We start from the raw sequence: 15,612 nt of genomic DNA on the forward strand, positions 1-15,612 counted from the left end.
CTACCATGTGGTAGTATATACTCTACTTTATTTTTTTTAGTATGTTCATATACTATATTTAAGATACTCTAAAGTGAGTCATATGAAAAAATTGCAAGTGAGCTCATAGTTTTATTTGTGAAATACATACACATTTGTACGTGAAATGAGTATGTACAAAATATGGTACATGCTATCAAAAAAGTAGTATATATATTACCTAAACATTCTTATATACTACTACGCGTACATACTCTTCAATATGATAGATACTATCTAGAACGTATGGAACAAAAGTGGGAGTAACTACACTCAGTAGTAGGATATTCATGAATAGTATTTGAGATCTGAGGATATTTTCAAAATTTTGAATGATTTTCTAAAATCTGAGAACAATTTGATGTTTGGAATCTTTTTTGAAATTCAGGAACAATTTTCAAATTGATGAATGCTTTTTTAAATCCATGAATCCTCTATTCTTAAACAGTTGCAACCCACTATCTATTTTTCCCTTCACGCAACCATGCGACATCATCAAGTCATGCATGTGGTCGTAAGCTACAATTTGTGCACTAATCTATTAATGCAATCATGCCACCTCATCAAGCATGCATATCAATTTGATTCACTTTTTTTGTGCGGGCATAAAAGGCCATGTTATACATTTTTGTAGCATGACCTACATATATTTGTATGTTGTACGTTTGGAGCAAATATAGGTAGGTCATGTTATACATTTTTGTTAACATGGCATCCCATTTGACTTCAATTAAATATATTTCTCCTTTTATACAACATTTTGTTTCATGCTTCATATACTTTATTGTTTTCAAAATATATCTTGAGAGCATTTTTTATTTTTTTTTCAATAGTTTTAGTTTTTCTAGCATCAGTTTACGCATATGTTTTATCAAGGTTGCAGCAGCAACACACGGGGCATCATCTAGTCTTTTCGTAATTCATAATTGTTTTTGGACATTTCTTAAAATTCACAATCATTTTTTGAAATCCCCAAAAAGAATTGAATTAAGGAAAATTCTTTCCAAACAGGTGACCATTTTTAAAAATTCCAAGCATTTTTCAATTTTATGTACATTTATCATAAATGAGAAAAGAAGCAACAGAAAAAAAAAATCAGGGCGCATGTGCCCCGCACTGGACCGGCCCAAACAGCACGATTTTGCTTACCCCACGCCGCAAAGCGAAGTCACTAGTTAAGGATTAGCTTCTCAAATTAAACACATTCAACTGCGCATCAAGGGCGAACGCCCGCGCTAGCCACGTCGGCGCTGGACCGCGCACTCACGCGAGAGCAAACGGCTTCACTGGATATCTCTCCCGCAGATAACGCCTGCCTAGCTAAATTTGCGAAAACGGCTCGGGGTTTGACCTTTCTCGTTTCCAACCCTCTCCTTCCGCCTCCGCCGCCACACCCCTCGGGTTTGAAGCCCACACACGCGGCCTCTCTCCCATGTAACCGGCCGGCATGAGCATCGCCAGCGGGAGAGCACGCAGCCCACCCCAACAGCAGCGGGGAGCTGGCCTGCCGCCGCCGCCGGGGAGGCGACCCGGCGACCGGAGGAGAGGGCGCCATGGCGCGGAAGCACGGCTGGCAGCTCCCGGCCCACACCCTGCAGGTCCGTCCGTCCGTCCGTCCGCCAGCTCCTCCCCCCTCCCTTCCCCACCTTTCCCTTTCCTCCCACGCTGGCTCGGATCGGCGCGGCAGCTGGGACGGAGGCCGTACGCACCCTCGCCGATGGCGGCGTATTGATCCAGCTAAATCGGCAGGCGGCTTCCGGCGGAGGAGTCTCGTGTTGTTCGTGGAGGCTGCGAGGAGGTAGCGATGGGGATCGGCTACCGAGCGAGGGCAAGGGCGCCGATCTTCCATCTCCTGTTTGTAATCACCGGCGCGGCCACCATCGACTGGATCTTCACCCCCTCAGGTGCGCTCACACTTTCTCTACCAACCGGTGATTGAACAGATTAATGTGTCTCTACACCTTGTTAGTTAGTACTATTAAGAAAATGAAGGTTGCTCCTGCCGTGAAACAACTTAAAAAATTATAAACAAAAGTTGATGGACGAGCTGCAGCCGATGGTCGGTGATATACTGATATGTGTTTGTGCCAGAGCTTTTGCACTCTCCTTGCATCATTTTTTTATCTAACTCTACTATGTCTGGCATAATAGGATGATGAGGCAAGTCAGTAAGTTGAGAAGGTCAACAGTTGAAGCGAATCTCAATGTATTACTTGATAACTCTTTAGTGCATTTTTTGTGCCAACATTACATTAATCAATCACTTTGATTAGTGGAAGCAACTAAGCTGTTGTTGTAAGTACATATAATCAGAACGAAGGGTGAGCGCGGATAAGCAGATCAATAGGTTGCTATATTATTCCACATATATGGGTTTGTGTGATGTTACTTTGGATTACTAAGATTGTTAATCTATACTGGAAATTAGTGGCTGTTAAAAATTAGTCTTGATTTACTATAGCAATAGTTGTTGGTTACAGCCATTACAAAGATTGATTAGTTCTATCAGGTTATTTAAACAGCAGCAAGGAATGAACATTACAGCTCTCTTTGATTTTCTTTGATGTTTCCTCTTTTGTCTGATCTGAATTAATATGTCATGACTATATATTCTACCCCACATCATCATTCCTTCTACATCGCTCATAGGAGAATATTGTAATGGCACTTTATTACTTGGTGGTAATAGACATAACTCCAGTCTTGCCATGTTTGTACAATTAATTTAATTCAATTCCAAACATGTATCATTTGCAGAAGATGTGCCATCAGTTGATGGGCAGCTAGCCGTTGCAAGAGCATTCAGAGATATGAGCTGCTACTCATACACAGGTATTAGCTTCTGTGTTGTCTAAATTAATTTAGTTTGAAACTTGGATGAAACGGCCAAACGAACTTGATCTATATTGATTCTGTTAATTGAGCTATGTAGGGCACAATAAATATAGCCTTTTCTTATTTCTTTCTGGAAAGCATTTGCCAAAGAAATTGAAAGGCAGCACTCTTATCAGCTGTCATTTATCGTTTCTTCCGATAAATCCCTGCTTAGTTATTTCTCACAGGAATGATATATAGGTTGCTCTTGGTTCATCTACTTTGTACTTATGAGTTATGAGATGTTTCTCTGTTTTAGATTGTGGAGTAGTCGTGTGATCTGTAAAATGTACTGCATACATACCAAAGAAAGTATTTGGATTTGCGAATCGTGTAATAGAAACCGGGATGTGGGCTTTCTAGAACAGGTTGAGGTTCAAATCCTGAAAGTTAGTGATGTAGCCATGAAAATCAGGGAAGCTTCTCTTTTTTCCTTTTATCACATGAAATGAGTGCTATTATCACTGTATTCGTATTTTGTTATTCTTTCTACAATGATCAGGCATGAGTATTCTTTCAAAGTGAGCTTCATTTCTCTATAGTCAGGTCTCTAGCTGGTATTTTTTTAAATATTTTCAGTGCCATGAAATGATCAAATTCGATAATTCACATGTATCAAACAACACAACTCAGCTGCTGTTCTTGTTTTTTCTATATGCTTGCTCCGTGCTCCGACAGATCTAAATCCATAAATACAACAATGTTGGGTTGCTCTGTTTTATCTACTATAATTTGCACGCCTATTTTTTAAAATTCTTATTGTTTCATTCACTTGCTGAAGCTCCTACAAACCTACAGAGCCATTGTTCTCCTACCTGGGAGCGGATAGGAAGGATTTGGGTGCCGGCAACGTGGGGCTGAGAAGAAAGGAGGATGTGTGAGGACAACTAGTGGGCGTACTACAACCGCAGCTGATTCGTGTGTGTTGTTTGTTCGATCCAACCCTTCCGTCTGCAGGGCCTGGCGAAGGGAATGAAGATGCACACCCTCGGCCTCGGCCATGACTTTGTCCTCTAGGTACAAAAGCGAGATAGACTGAAATTTGATAAACATCTGCTGAATATACAGTATTGCATGATTCCTTGTATTAGCCTCTTTCCAAATGCTCAGTTTTATGACAGGAAGATTTTACATGGTTCAAATATCCTGTCTCCTAGCTATGACAAGGATTATACATGCCTCCTGTATGGCAGCTACACTCTTATGAATGTCACGGATGGGAGGGAAGGCAAGGAGGGCACAGGAAACAGTCGACGAAACATGGTTGAAGTTGCTGTTGTTCTGCACCTCATCCAAACCATCTTTAGATGTATGTCTAAGCTGAGCCCTCTCTTTTCTTGCATCCTTAGTATATCCTGCCTCGATGTCCTTGGTAGTTATTGATTTGTTTTTATATTAAGCGACTTCGCTGATATAACATGGCATCTTTAGAAGCTTATAGTGTCCTCCTTTCTTGTATTTTAATGTTGCATAATCTTCGTTGATAAAAAAAGTGATCGCGCAATACTTTATGTTCAACAATCCAGTTTGTTACCTCTGTATACCTTGTGTTTTTTAATTCCGTCAATCTGGCTTTATGAAAATTCAGTTCCCTATTTGTCAGCAAGTCCACTGTCATCTACTTCCTTGTTTAATAGATAATGTTACATTTTTATTTGCAAAACTGTGAACATTAAGTAGATGACATGAAAGATGAAACATAGCTCTATGAGAGTTGTTGGCCACTACATGTACTCACTTTTTGATAGTGTTTGTTTTTACCTTCAGAGCTGAAAATAATGTTGTGTTAATTGTAAGCTGATACAAAATCAACTTCAGTTTGCTAAAGAAAGTTCTCTTGCTAGCCTTGTGGAGAATTGACCCCAAAAGATCAGTATAGACTTAGCAGTTTAAATTTTTCTGCAGGTTGGAAAAGTACAGGCAAAGCGCTTAGCATCGGTGTGGTCTCTTCCTATAGTCTCAATTTGATGCTATTAAAGATAGACTTGATAAAAAATACAACACATGTGATGGCTTTCATGTGCGCGTCAAGTCTATTGATGGTTTTCAAGGAGAAGAGGATGATATATTAATACTATCAACGGTAATATCCAATTGGAATGGAGTTGTTGGGTTTCTTGCTGATAACCAAAGAACAAACATTACATGGGACAAGGGCAAGGCTCTGGATTTTCTGAATGAATCGTTAGGTACGCAGGCAACATTCATATATACTCCCTCCGTTCCAAAATAGATGACTCAACTTTGTACTAACTTTAGTATAAATAAAGTTGGGTCATCTATTTTGGAACGGAGGAAGTATTCACTTGCGTCTCAGACCACTGTCGTAAAAATCTGTCGTAAATAATTATGGCAATGACATTCTGCCTGTTGTTGTGCCTCTCCAGTATATACCCAACTGAAGCGATGACGTCCTGCCGGTGTATATTGGCGACGACCGCATCGACAGGATCCTGGTGGCCAAGTGCCTCAAGGAGAGCAGCACGTCTTACTCACTCCAGGACCCAGCAGAGCTTTTTCATGGCCTTTAGACATTTGAAACGGAGGGAGTATGATCCTCCTATATTTGCGTGCTTGTAGCTTTGATCTATTTTATGAATGTGTGCTGCTGCTGTATCTTATTTTTCCAACCTATTGATCCTGTCACATGTGCGCCAGGGCAGGCTCTGGTCAGCACCAAGGGATTTCTGTTATAATTCCATGAGCAATGCTTGCATTCACATGCGCGTCCAGGGCATAAAAAAGATCTGAAAAGTGCGGTGACCTACCTGTCACCGCAGAGTTTCCGCTCAGGAGGCGCCGCGAGGGGCGCCCCAACCACTAGTAAAAGTTAAGGGTTAGCTCTTGTAAAGATCATCCTACCTTCTCAGTCACTGACAAATAGCGTACTCTATGTGCACCATTTGTCGTAACCTAGAAGCTTTCCTTATTTTTTTCCTAGAATCATTTTTTCAATAAAATGACAAAAATGAAAGGAAAAACCCACAGCCAAAAGTATGATTTTTTTTCACTTATTTTCCTCTACCAAATCCGTGCCTCCACCAGAAGCAAATCTATGATTCTTGTGGAAGCACATTTTTTTTCCTTTCTCGGAAGCACGACTATGCTTCACGCGGAAGTAACCGATGCGTGCACGAGAAGTAAAAACGTGCTTTAATTTTTTTTCTCTTTTTAAATATGTGCTTTCATGATAAGCAAATCTAAGCCTCTCGTGAAAGCACATTTTTTTTCAAGAAGCACAGACACGGGAAGCAAATATGTGCTTCTCCTGTAGGCACATATTTTTCCTTTTTTTGAGAAGCACATCTCACGAAAGCAAATCTATGCCTCCGCGAGAAGCAAATATGTGTTTCTCGTGGAAGCACAAAGTGTTTCCATTTTTGAGTAGCAAATCTATGTTTCCTTAAGAAGCAAATCTAAGCTTCTCATGGAAGCACAATTATTTTTTCCACACAAAAAAAGATTATTCTTGTTTTTTTCCTTGGAAACCTAGGGAAAACCAGTCAAAAACCAAAAAAAAGAAGAAAAAACTCATCGTAAACACGGAAACATGTGCAATTATTTAAAAAATCCAAACAAAACAACTGGCACGAGACATGTGACGGCAGCGGGACACACCACTTGACATACTCCCAAGACACCAAAAGTGACCTCTGAACAGGGGCGATTCTACTGGGGGGCTTTAACAGGCTCAAGCCCCCCCTCCAGCACTGTAAAATTTGTTTCTACTACTAATTTTAAGGCCCAGCCCAGCTACTTGCAGGCCCAATCCAACACATATTTGTATGACCCAGGCAGCCCAGCCCGCCCTCCATTTTTTTCTAGATTCGCCACTGCCTCTGAAGGTCCCTCGTAAGGGATAACCTCCAGCTAATTGCTCTCTAGCAAAACCGGTAGCCGACTCGTAGACCTGGACCAAATAAAACAGTGAAACTACTATGCAGACAGAACTCCATGCACGACAAGGGAACGACAGCCAAATCCAGCCATCTATTTCACTCTAGTATTCTGCATGGACGAGCTGATCTGGGTTGTCGTTCACGAATCGTCCTCAGACCATTGTGGGCGTGTTTGGTTGCCGTGTGCAATAGTGACTGCATCGCATACACTTATCTACTCAGCCTGGCTATGCAAATGCAGCCTCAAATGCACCATATGCATGTTGTTTGGTTGCCTGCATGCCCTCTTACCTGCATGGGCTGAACCACACTGCCCGGTGTTTGGTTGCCTGCATGTTAGTCCACAAACCCAAGACATGGTGTTTGGTTGTATGCAAGGCCTGATGTGTGGTAACTTCTTTGGCTAGTTGGTGAGGTTACCACCACACTTCGGCAACACACATCATAAGCACAACAGACTATAAACAGAGCATCAACTAGCATAATTCAGATATAAGCAGTACCACAGATATAACAGTTCAACGCATAAACCATCAACTAGCATAATTCGATAGTACACTCGAAAGAGGTGGCCCGGCCCTACTCCTTGGCGGCGAAGGCGTCGTCGTGCTTCCCGCACTTGTTGACGACCTCAATGCCATCGTCGTCGAAGATGATGACCTTGAGGGTGTCGGGAGTGAGGAGCTTGAACGTGACCATGTAGCCGATCTTGATCTGATGAACGGCTGCGTAGGTGGCCCAACCCTGATTCAGGGTCACCTTGCTGTTCATCAGCTTGACCGTCACCTTCCAGGAGCAGCCGGTGTTATTCCTGAGCTTGAACTCCGTCGGCACCGCGATGAAGTGCTTGGTGAAGTCCAGGGGCATGGGGATGCACTCAAGCTTCGGTGCAAGGATGACCCTGCATAAGTGAGTTGGGCCATCCTCCTGATGGTAGTGACCGTAGTTGCGGTGCTTGTTGCTGGGGGGCTCCTCCATGCCCTCATTGTCGCCACCCTCAGGCGTCTTCAGGTCTTCCTCGGCGGTGGGCGGCAGCTCAACCTCGTCGGGCATTGGGTGAAGGGGCTGCTTGCCCTTGCTTTCAATGGCCGGGAGCACCTCCATGTCCTCGATCTGCACACAAGTCATGGAGTCAGGCATTGCACAGAGTTCATGGCTAATTCAAGAGCTTGTAGCTAAAATGGCATGACTGTCACTGTTCTCCTCCTCTCCATCCCACCTATATTTACTCACCCTGCCCACCACTATTTACCCACCCCCTCTCTTCTCTCATTGTCAACCTTCCTCCTCCCCATCGCCATGAGCTCTAGCTCCAGCTCCAATGCCAACCCCTTCCCTTGGGGTATTGGCTGGAGGGCCTTCTTCCTCGGGTGGACGGCTGGTGACTGGACCAAGTTCGAGAACACCATGGAGGTGTGTTCGAACTTCGGCTCCATGGCTGACATGCAGAACGAATCGAATGCCATGGTCATGAAGGCCACTAAAGAAGAGCTGAAGACGCTGATTCCTGACCCAGCGAAGGGCGCGATGGCAGTTGACATCATTCACTGGGCCATGAATCAGGCCGTCTCCGACGACCCTAAACAGAGGAAGAAGTGGCGCAAGTATAAGACCTACTGGGCTCCTAATGACCGCCGTGCCGCAGTGTACTCGAAGACGGTTATCGCGCCGCCGGTGGTCATCGGCGGGGAGCCTAAGGAGGAGGAAGAAGAGGCGGTGCACATGCCAGCTAGGGCGCTGGAGCCAGTCCGTCCTACCTGGCAGATCGACCTCGACTCCGCCGAGGACGACCCGCAGGCCTGCACGGCGATGAAGAAGAAGATGAAGGCCAGCGGCTCGACCAGCCGCTCCGCACGCCGGTGACGGCCGCCGCGGTCAGCCGGTGTCTGTTGTGTACCCCCTTTCCCCCTATTCCCCTATCCCCAAATCCCGAAATCTACCTTATGCATTCCGATCTTGCATGTATGAACTCGTATGAACTGCTAAGAACTAGTATGAAGTACCCCTATGCTTATCTACCTCTATTCCCCATTCCCCTCCGCCGTGGATCGAATCTAGCGTGCATGTCGAAGAGAGAGAAGTGCTTACCGCCATTGATGGAGTCCGGTCCTCTACCTCTGCTCCGATCCGCCGCTGCCGGTGATGGAGTCCGGTGGTCTTCTTCCTCTGCTCCGATCCGCCGCCGCCGGTGAGAGTTGGGAGAGTGGGGAAGAGTGGGGAGAGGGAGCGGTGAGGGGCGGTGAGGCTAATAACTGCCGGTGCTTCGGGAAGCAACGCGGCTTCTCGAGGGTGGCCGCGCGCGTGCAGCCGCGCCCGCCCACATGCACCGCTCGGGCCTGGCCCTGGAGAAACTGCCGATTCGTGCGTTTCCAACGAGGCAGGCCCAGAGCTGATTTAAATATTGTGCTATGCAGGCCCAATAGTAAAACTAGGAAACCAAACAGCCCACACTCATCCCGCGCGGGCCTGGTTGGGCTTGATGCGGGCAACCAAACACGCCCTGTGTGTATAGCAGCGCTGGTAAAACAGTGTGACGGAATGGATACATTGGTTTGACATGGTTTATTTTTTGGGCAGCATACATATCCTGCTCTGCATTTTGGGAAGACCGGGCCATGGCCCAGCATGGTCCCAAGAGGCTCCGCCCTTGTGGGCGAGATTTGCACGTTTGGACGTGTGCTCAGCGCTCACAACCTCCTCTTTCATTTTTTTGAACATCAGTACAGACACAAGCGCTCATATACATGCACATACATTCACCCCTATAAACGCACACACGCACATCCTACCTCTATGAGCACCTCCGAAAGACTGAGCCGGCATATCATCTTGAGATTTACGAAGTCACCGTAGGCGCCTCGTCGTTGACGGGAACGTCTCCTCCCCACTGAATGCGCATTGCCGGAAATCCTGAAATAAATCTAGGAATAAATACGAGCACCAGGATTTGAACCCTGGTGGGATGGGGATACCATAGTCTCTCTAACCATCCAACCACAGGTTGGTTCACCCTTCTCCTTCATTTTTTGTTTTGTAAAAAGCCAGGGCTCCTCTGCTTACTGGTTTATTTTTCCTTTGTAAAAAGCAAAGGCCATGTATTTTTTATGACTGATAGTCAACACACATTCCGGTGAGCTAAAATAAAACAGAGAGAGACACACTTGTTTTGTTTCTTCCCTAGAAAGAAAGAAATGCTCCTAGCCGTCTTGGGTTTCCCCGCAACCGGCCGGCACCGTCACCTACATGGCTCGTCTTCTGTGGCCTTAGGGCCATAAAGGCGTGGAGGATCCCGACCCTTGCCGGGTGTTTTTAGTTTGTTTAGAGTTTGTGTCCTGCTCAGGAAGGCGATGTGGCGGCAGCTCCCTGAAGATTGAATAAAGTTCTCCCCGTCTATCCCCTTTCTCGGTGGTGTCTCGCATCGTTGGAGTACGTGTAGAGGGGTGTCTTCAGGGAATCCCACGGTATTTGATCGGTGTTTGACTTCAATGAATATGCGTGGATTCGATCTTTGTTCGTCTATATTCATGTGTCTACAAGTCTACAACAAGGTTTGTCCAGCTCCAATGAGACAGGGCCGATAACGGCGACACGCCTTTGGCTCACTCTAATTTTTGTAGTCATCGCTAGATGGTTTACTGACATAGATATTTTTTTGTTACTTCTGGTATTTTTTGTACTGTCATGATGTTTAATTAATATATCAAAGTTTTTTCCCTAAACATTACACGCATTCCGTTGTTCTTGGGACAATTTTTTATACTTTGACTGGACAGATGCATATAAAGTGTGCTGCTTTGATACGTCTCCAACGTATCTATAATTTTTGATTGTTCCATGCTATTATATTATCAGTTTTTGATGTTTATGGGCTTTATTTTACACTTTTATATTATTTTTCGGACTAGCCTATTAACCCAGAACCCAGTGCCAGTGCCAGTTTCTGTTTTTCCCCTTGTTTCAATGTTTCACAGAAAAGGAATATCAAACAGAGTCCAAACGAAATGAAACCTTCGAGAGCGTGATTTTTGGAACGAACGTGATCCAGGAGACTTGAAGTTGAAGTCAGGGAAGCTTCGAGGTGGCCACGAGGCAGGGAGGCACGCCTGCCCCCCTGGGCGTGCCCCCCAAACTCGTGGGCCCCTCGTGGCTCCCCTTACCGACTTCTTTCACCTATATATATCCATATACCCTAAAAACATTGGAGAACATAATAGATTGGGAGTTCCGCTGTCAGAAGCCTCCGTAGCCACCGAAAACCAATTTAGACCCGTTCCGGCACCCTGCCGGAGGGGGGAATCCCTCTCCGGTGGCCATCTTCATCATCCCGACGCTCTCCATGACGAGGAGGGAGTAGTCCACCCTCGAGGCTGAGGGTATGTACTGATGTCTACTACACAACCTTCTTCTTGTAGACGTTGTTGGGCCTCCAAGTGCAGATGTTTGTAGGATAGTAGCAAATTTCCCTCAAGTGGATGACCTAAGGTTTATCAATCCGTGGGAGGCGTAGGATGAAGATGGTCTCTCTCAAGCAACCCTGCAACCAAATAACAAAGAGTCTCTTGTGTCCCCAACACACCAATACAATGGTCAATTGTATAGGTGCACTAGTTCGGCGAAGAGATGGTGATACAAGTGCAATATGGATGGTAGATATAGGTTTTTGTAATCTGAAAATATAAAAACAGCAAGGTAACTAATGATAAAAGTGAGCGAAAACGGTATTGCAATGCTAGGAAACAAGGCCTAGGGTTCATACTTTCACTAGTGCAAGTTCTCTCAACAATAATAACATAATTAGATCATATAACTATCCCTCAACATGCAACAAAGAGTCACTCCAAAGTCACTAATATTGGAGAAAAAACGAAGATATTATGGTAGGGTACGAAACCACCTCAAAGTTATTCTTTCAGATCGATCTATTCAAGAGTTCGTACTAGAATAACACCTTAAGATACAAATCAACCAAAATCCTAATTAATGTCACCTAGATACTCCAATGTCACCTCAAGTATCCATGGGTATGATTATACGATATACATCACACAATCTCAGATTCATCTATTCAACGAACACATAGAACCTCAAAGAGTGCCCCAAAGTTTCTACCGGAGAGTCGAGACGAAAACGTGTGCCAACCCCTATGCATAGGTTCATGGGCGGAACCCGCAAGTTGATCACCAAAACATACATCAAGTGAATCAATAGAATACCCCATTGTCACCACGGGTATCCCATGCAAGACATACATCAAGTGTTCTCAAATCCTTAAAGACTCAATCCGGTAAGATAACTTCAAAGGGAAAACTCAATCCATTACAAGAGAGTAGAGGGGGAGAAACATCATAAGATCCAACTATAGTAGCAAAGCTCGCGATACATCAAGATCGTATCACCTCAAGAACATGAGAGAGAGAGATCAAACACATAGCTACTGGTACATACCCTCAACCCCGAGGGTGGACTACTCCCTCCTCGTCATGGAGAGCGCCGGGATGATGAAGATGGCCACCGGTGATGGACCCCCCTCTGGCAGGGTGCCGAAACAGGGTCCCGATTGGTTTTCTGTGGCTACGGAGGCTTCCGGTGGTGGAACTCCCGATCTATTCTTCGCCTCGATGGTTTTAGGGTATATGGAGATATATACGCGAAAGAAGTCGGTCAGGAGAGCCACGAGGGTGGAGGGCGCGCCTGGGGGGGTAGGCGCGCCCCCTGCCTCGTGCTCTCCTCATTGATTCCCTGACGTTTACTCCAAGTCTCCTGGATTGCTTCCGTTCCAAAAATAACTCTCCCGAAGGTTTCATTCCGTTTGGACTCCGTTTGATATTCCTTTTCTGCGAAACACTGAAACAAGGGAAAAACAGGAACTGACACTAGGCTCTGGGTTAATAGGTTAGTCCCAAAAATAATATAAAAGTGTTTAATAAAGCCCATAAACGTCCAAAACAGATAATATAATAGCATGAATACTTCATAAATTATAGATACGTTGGAGACGTATCAGCATCCCCAAGCTTAATTCCTACTCGTCCTCGAGTAGGTAAATGATAAAAGAAAGAATTTATGAAGTGTGAATGCTAGTAGGTGCACAGGTTTGATCAATGATAATTTCAATCACCTTTTCTAGCATCATTATATATCATAACAGTAGCTCATCTCATAAAGCTTCTCATGATCAAGTAACAAGCTATTCACATGTTAAAGTATAGATCATAAACTTTCTTGAAAACTAACAAACCGTGTTATCAGTCATCAAACAATTACAATTCATCTTATTTTCAGGAAGAGTCTATGCCAGAGCTTTGATTTAGCAAACTCCACATACTCAACTATCATTTAGTCTTTCACAATTGCTAACACTCACGCGATATTTATGGTTTCAAAGTTTTAATCAGACACAGAGAAAGATAGGGGCTTATAGATTCGCCTCCCAACCTTTTACCACAAGGGTAATGTCAACAATAATAGCTCATGATGCCTTAAATCCAATTGGATATATATATATCAGAATCTTTCCAACACAATGTGCTTGCCAAAGGATAAAATGTAAAAAGGAAAGGTGAAGATCACCATGACTCCTGCATAAGGTAAAAGAAAAGATAGGCCCTTCATAGAGGGAAGCAGAGGTTGCCATGCGCTTTTATAATTGGATGCATAAAATCTTAATGCGAGGGAACGTCACTTTATATTGCCACTTGTGATAGGGACCTTTATTATGTAGTCCGTCGCTTTTATTGCTTCCACATCACAAGATCGTATAAAGCTTATTTTCTCCACACTAAAAGATCATACATATTTAGAGAGCAATTTTTATTGCATGCACCGATGACAACTTACTTGAAAGATCTTACTCAATCCATAGATAGGTATGGTGGAATCTCATGGCAATACTGGTTTAAGGGATGTTTGGAAGCACAAGTAGTATCTCTACTTGGTGCAAAGAATTTGGCTAGCATGAGGGGGAAAGGCAAGCTCATCATGTTGGGCGATCCATGACAATATACTTTATTTCGGATATAAGAAAACATAACCCATTATGTTGTCTTCCTTGTCCAACATCAACCTTTTAGCATGTCATATTTTAATGAGTGCTCACAATTACAAAAGATGTCCAAGATAGTATATTTATATGTGAAATCTCTCTTCCTTCAATATTCTTTCATGAATTGTTCAAGTGACCAATACAATGTTTGCTAACCTTCAATAAATTTACCACCTCTACTTCTTATATGTGAAGTCATTACTCCCCATGGGATAAGCATATGAAACATATATAATTTCAGATTTATGATATTCGCTCATTCAACTATTTACCCATAGGATATAAGTGAAGCACACAAGTAAATGACAAACTACTCCAAAAAGATATAAGTGAAGATCAATAAGTAGTTAAATAATTATTTGGCTATGTGAAGACTCTCCCATTTAATAATTTCAGATCTTGATACTTTATTCAAACAACAAGCAAAACAAAATAAAATGGCATCTAAGAATAGCAAACATCATGTGAAGAAGCAAAAACTTAGGATCAACCGATACTAACCGATAGTTGTTGAAGAAGAAATGTGGGATGCCAACCGGGGCATCCCCAAGCTTAGACGCTTGAGACTTCTTGAAATAATATCTTGGGCTGCCTTGGGCATCCCCAAGCTTGATATTTTGTGTCTCCTTAATTCCTCTCATATCACGGTCTCCCTAAATCTCAAAAGCTTCATCCACACAAAACTCAACAAGGACTCGTGAGATAAGTTAGTATAAACCAATGCAAAAACCTTATCATACTCTACTGTAGCAAATCACTAAAATTATTATTCAACATTGCATACTAAATGCCTCTGCGTATTTAATAGTCCTATCCTCAAATAGAATCATTAAACAAGCAAACATAACAATAATCTGCCTAAACAGGACAGTCCGTGAAGAATGCAGCAAGATCCATACTTCCCTAACTCCAAAAATTATGAAAGAAAATTACCACTATATTAAATTTATCATAGATTATTATGCAAAAGGTTTCAACATTTTATCACATTCTGTCTTTTCTAGAGAATTTTTGCAACAGCGGTAAACTTTCTGTTTTCAAACAGCAACATGAAGACTTGTAAAATAGGCATAGTAAAGGCTATCAATGCCACTTTTATTGAAATAAGAGATGCAAAAAATTGTTCTAAATAACAGAAAGCAAATCCTAACAAAATAAATTGACGCTCCAAGCAAAACACATATCATGTGGTGAATAAAAATATAGCTCCAAGTAAAGTTAACGATGAACGAAGACGAAAGAGGGGATGCCATCCAGGGCATCCCCAAACTTAGGCTCTTGGTTATCCTTGAATATTAACTTGGGGTGCCTTGGGCATACCCAATATTAGGCTCTTTCCACTCCTTATTCCATAGTCCATCGAATCTTTACCCCAAACATGAAAACTTCACAACACAAAACTTAACAGAAAATTCGTAAGCTCCGTTAGTATAAGAAAGCAAATCACCATCATAAGGTACTGTAATGAACTCATTATTTATTTATTTATTTATTTATTTATTTATCTTGGTGTAATATCTACTGTATTCCAACTTCTCTATGGTTCATACCCTCCGATACTACTCATAGATTCATCAAAATAAGCAAACAACACATAGAAAACAGAATCTGTCAAAAACAGGACAATCTGTAGTAATCTGTATAAAATGTATACTTATGGAACCCAAAAAATTCTAAAATAAATTGCTGGACTTGAGGAATATATCTATTAATCACCTTCAAAAAGAATCAACTAAATATCACTCTCCAGTAAAAAGTTGTAGCTAATCTCGTGAGCGC

The 15,612-nt window shown here is 43.0% G+C and overlaps 1 protein-coding gene and 1 long non-coding RNA gene across 11 annotated transcripts; one reads left to right on the forward strand and one right to left on the reverse strand.

Moving 5' to 3' along the window:
* Nucleotides 1–1,378: 1,378 nt before the first annotated feature.
* On the forward strand, nt 1,379–5,612 carry LOC125521443 (uncharacterized). Of its 10 annotated transcripts, none has more exons than XR_015606405.1 (8): nt 1,379–1,616; nt 1,768–1,922; nt 2,170–2,224; nt 2,776–2,850; nt 3,674–3,909; nt 4,014–4,201; nt 4,798–5,081; nt 5,280–5,612. It is a non-coding gene; the product is annotated as an uncharacterized LOC125521443 (long non-coding RNA). The 10 variants fall into 10 exon arrangements; XR_015606484.1 differs by having other exon boundaries at nt 1,383–1,616; nt 3,691–3,909; XR_015606448.1 differs by lacking the exon at nt 2,170–2,224 and having other exon boundaries at nt 1,380–1,616; nt 1,756–1,922; nt 3,691–3,909.
* Nucleotides 5,613–7,018: 1,406 nt separating this feature from the next.
* LOC147991896 (uncharacterized) lies at nt 7,019–7,919 on the reverse strand. The gene is made up of 2 exons (XM_087538857.1): nt 7,452–7,919; nt 7,019–7,075 (listed from the first exon to the last, which is right to left on the reverse strand). The coding sequence occupies exons 1-2, from the start codon at nt 7,917–7,919 to the stop codon at nt 7,019–7,021; spliced, it is 525 nt and encodes a 174-aa protein (XP_087394983.1).
* Nucleotides 7,920–15,612: the final 7,693 nt, after the last annotated feature.

Source organism: Triticum urartu, chromosome 1A (assembly GCF_056163025.1).
Source record: "Triticum urartu cultivar PI428250 chromosome 1A, HENAU_Tu73, whole genome shotgun sequence".
Classification (NCBI taxonomy): Eukaryota; Viridiplantae; Streptophyta; class Magnoliopsida; order Poales; family Poaceae; genus Triticum; species Triticum urartu.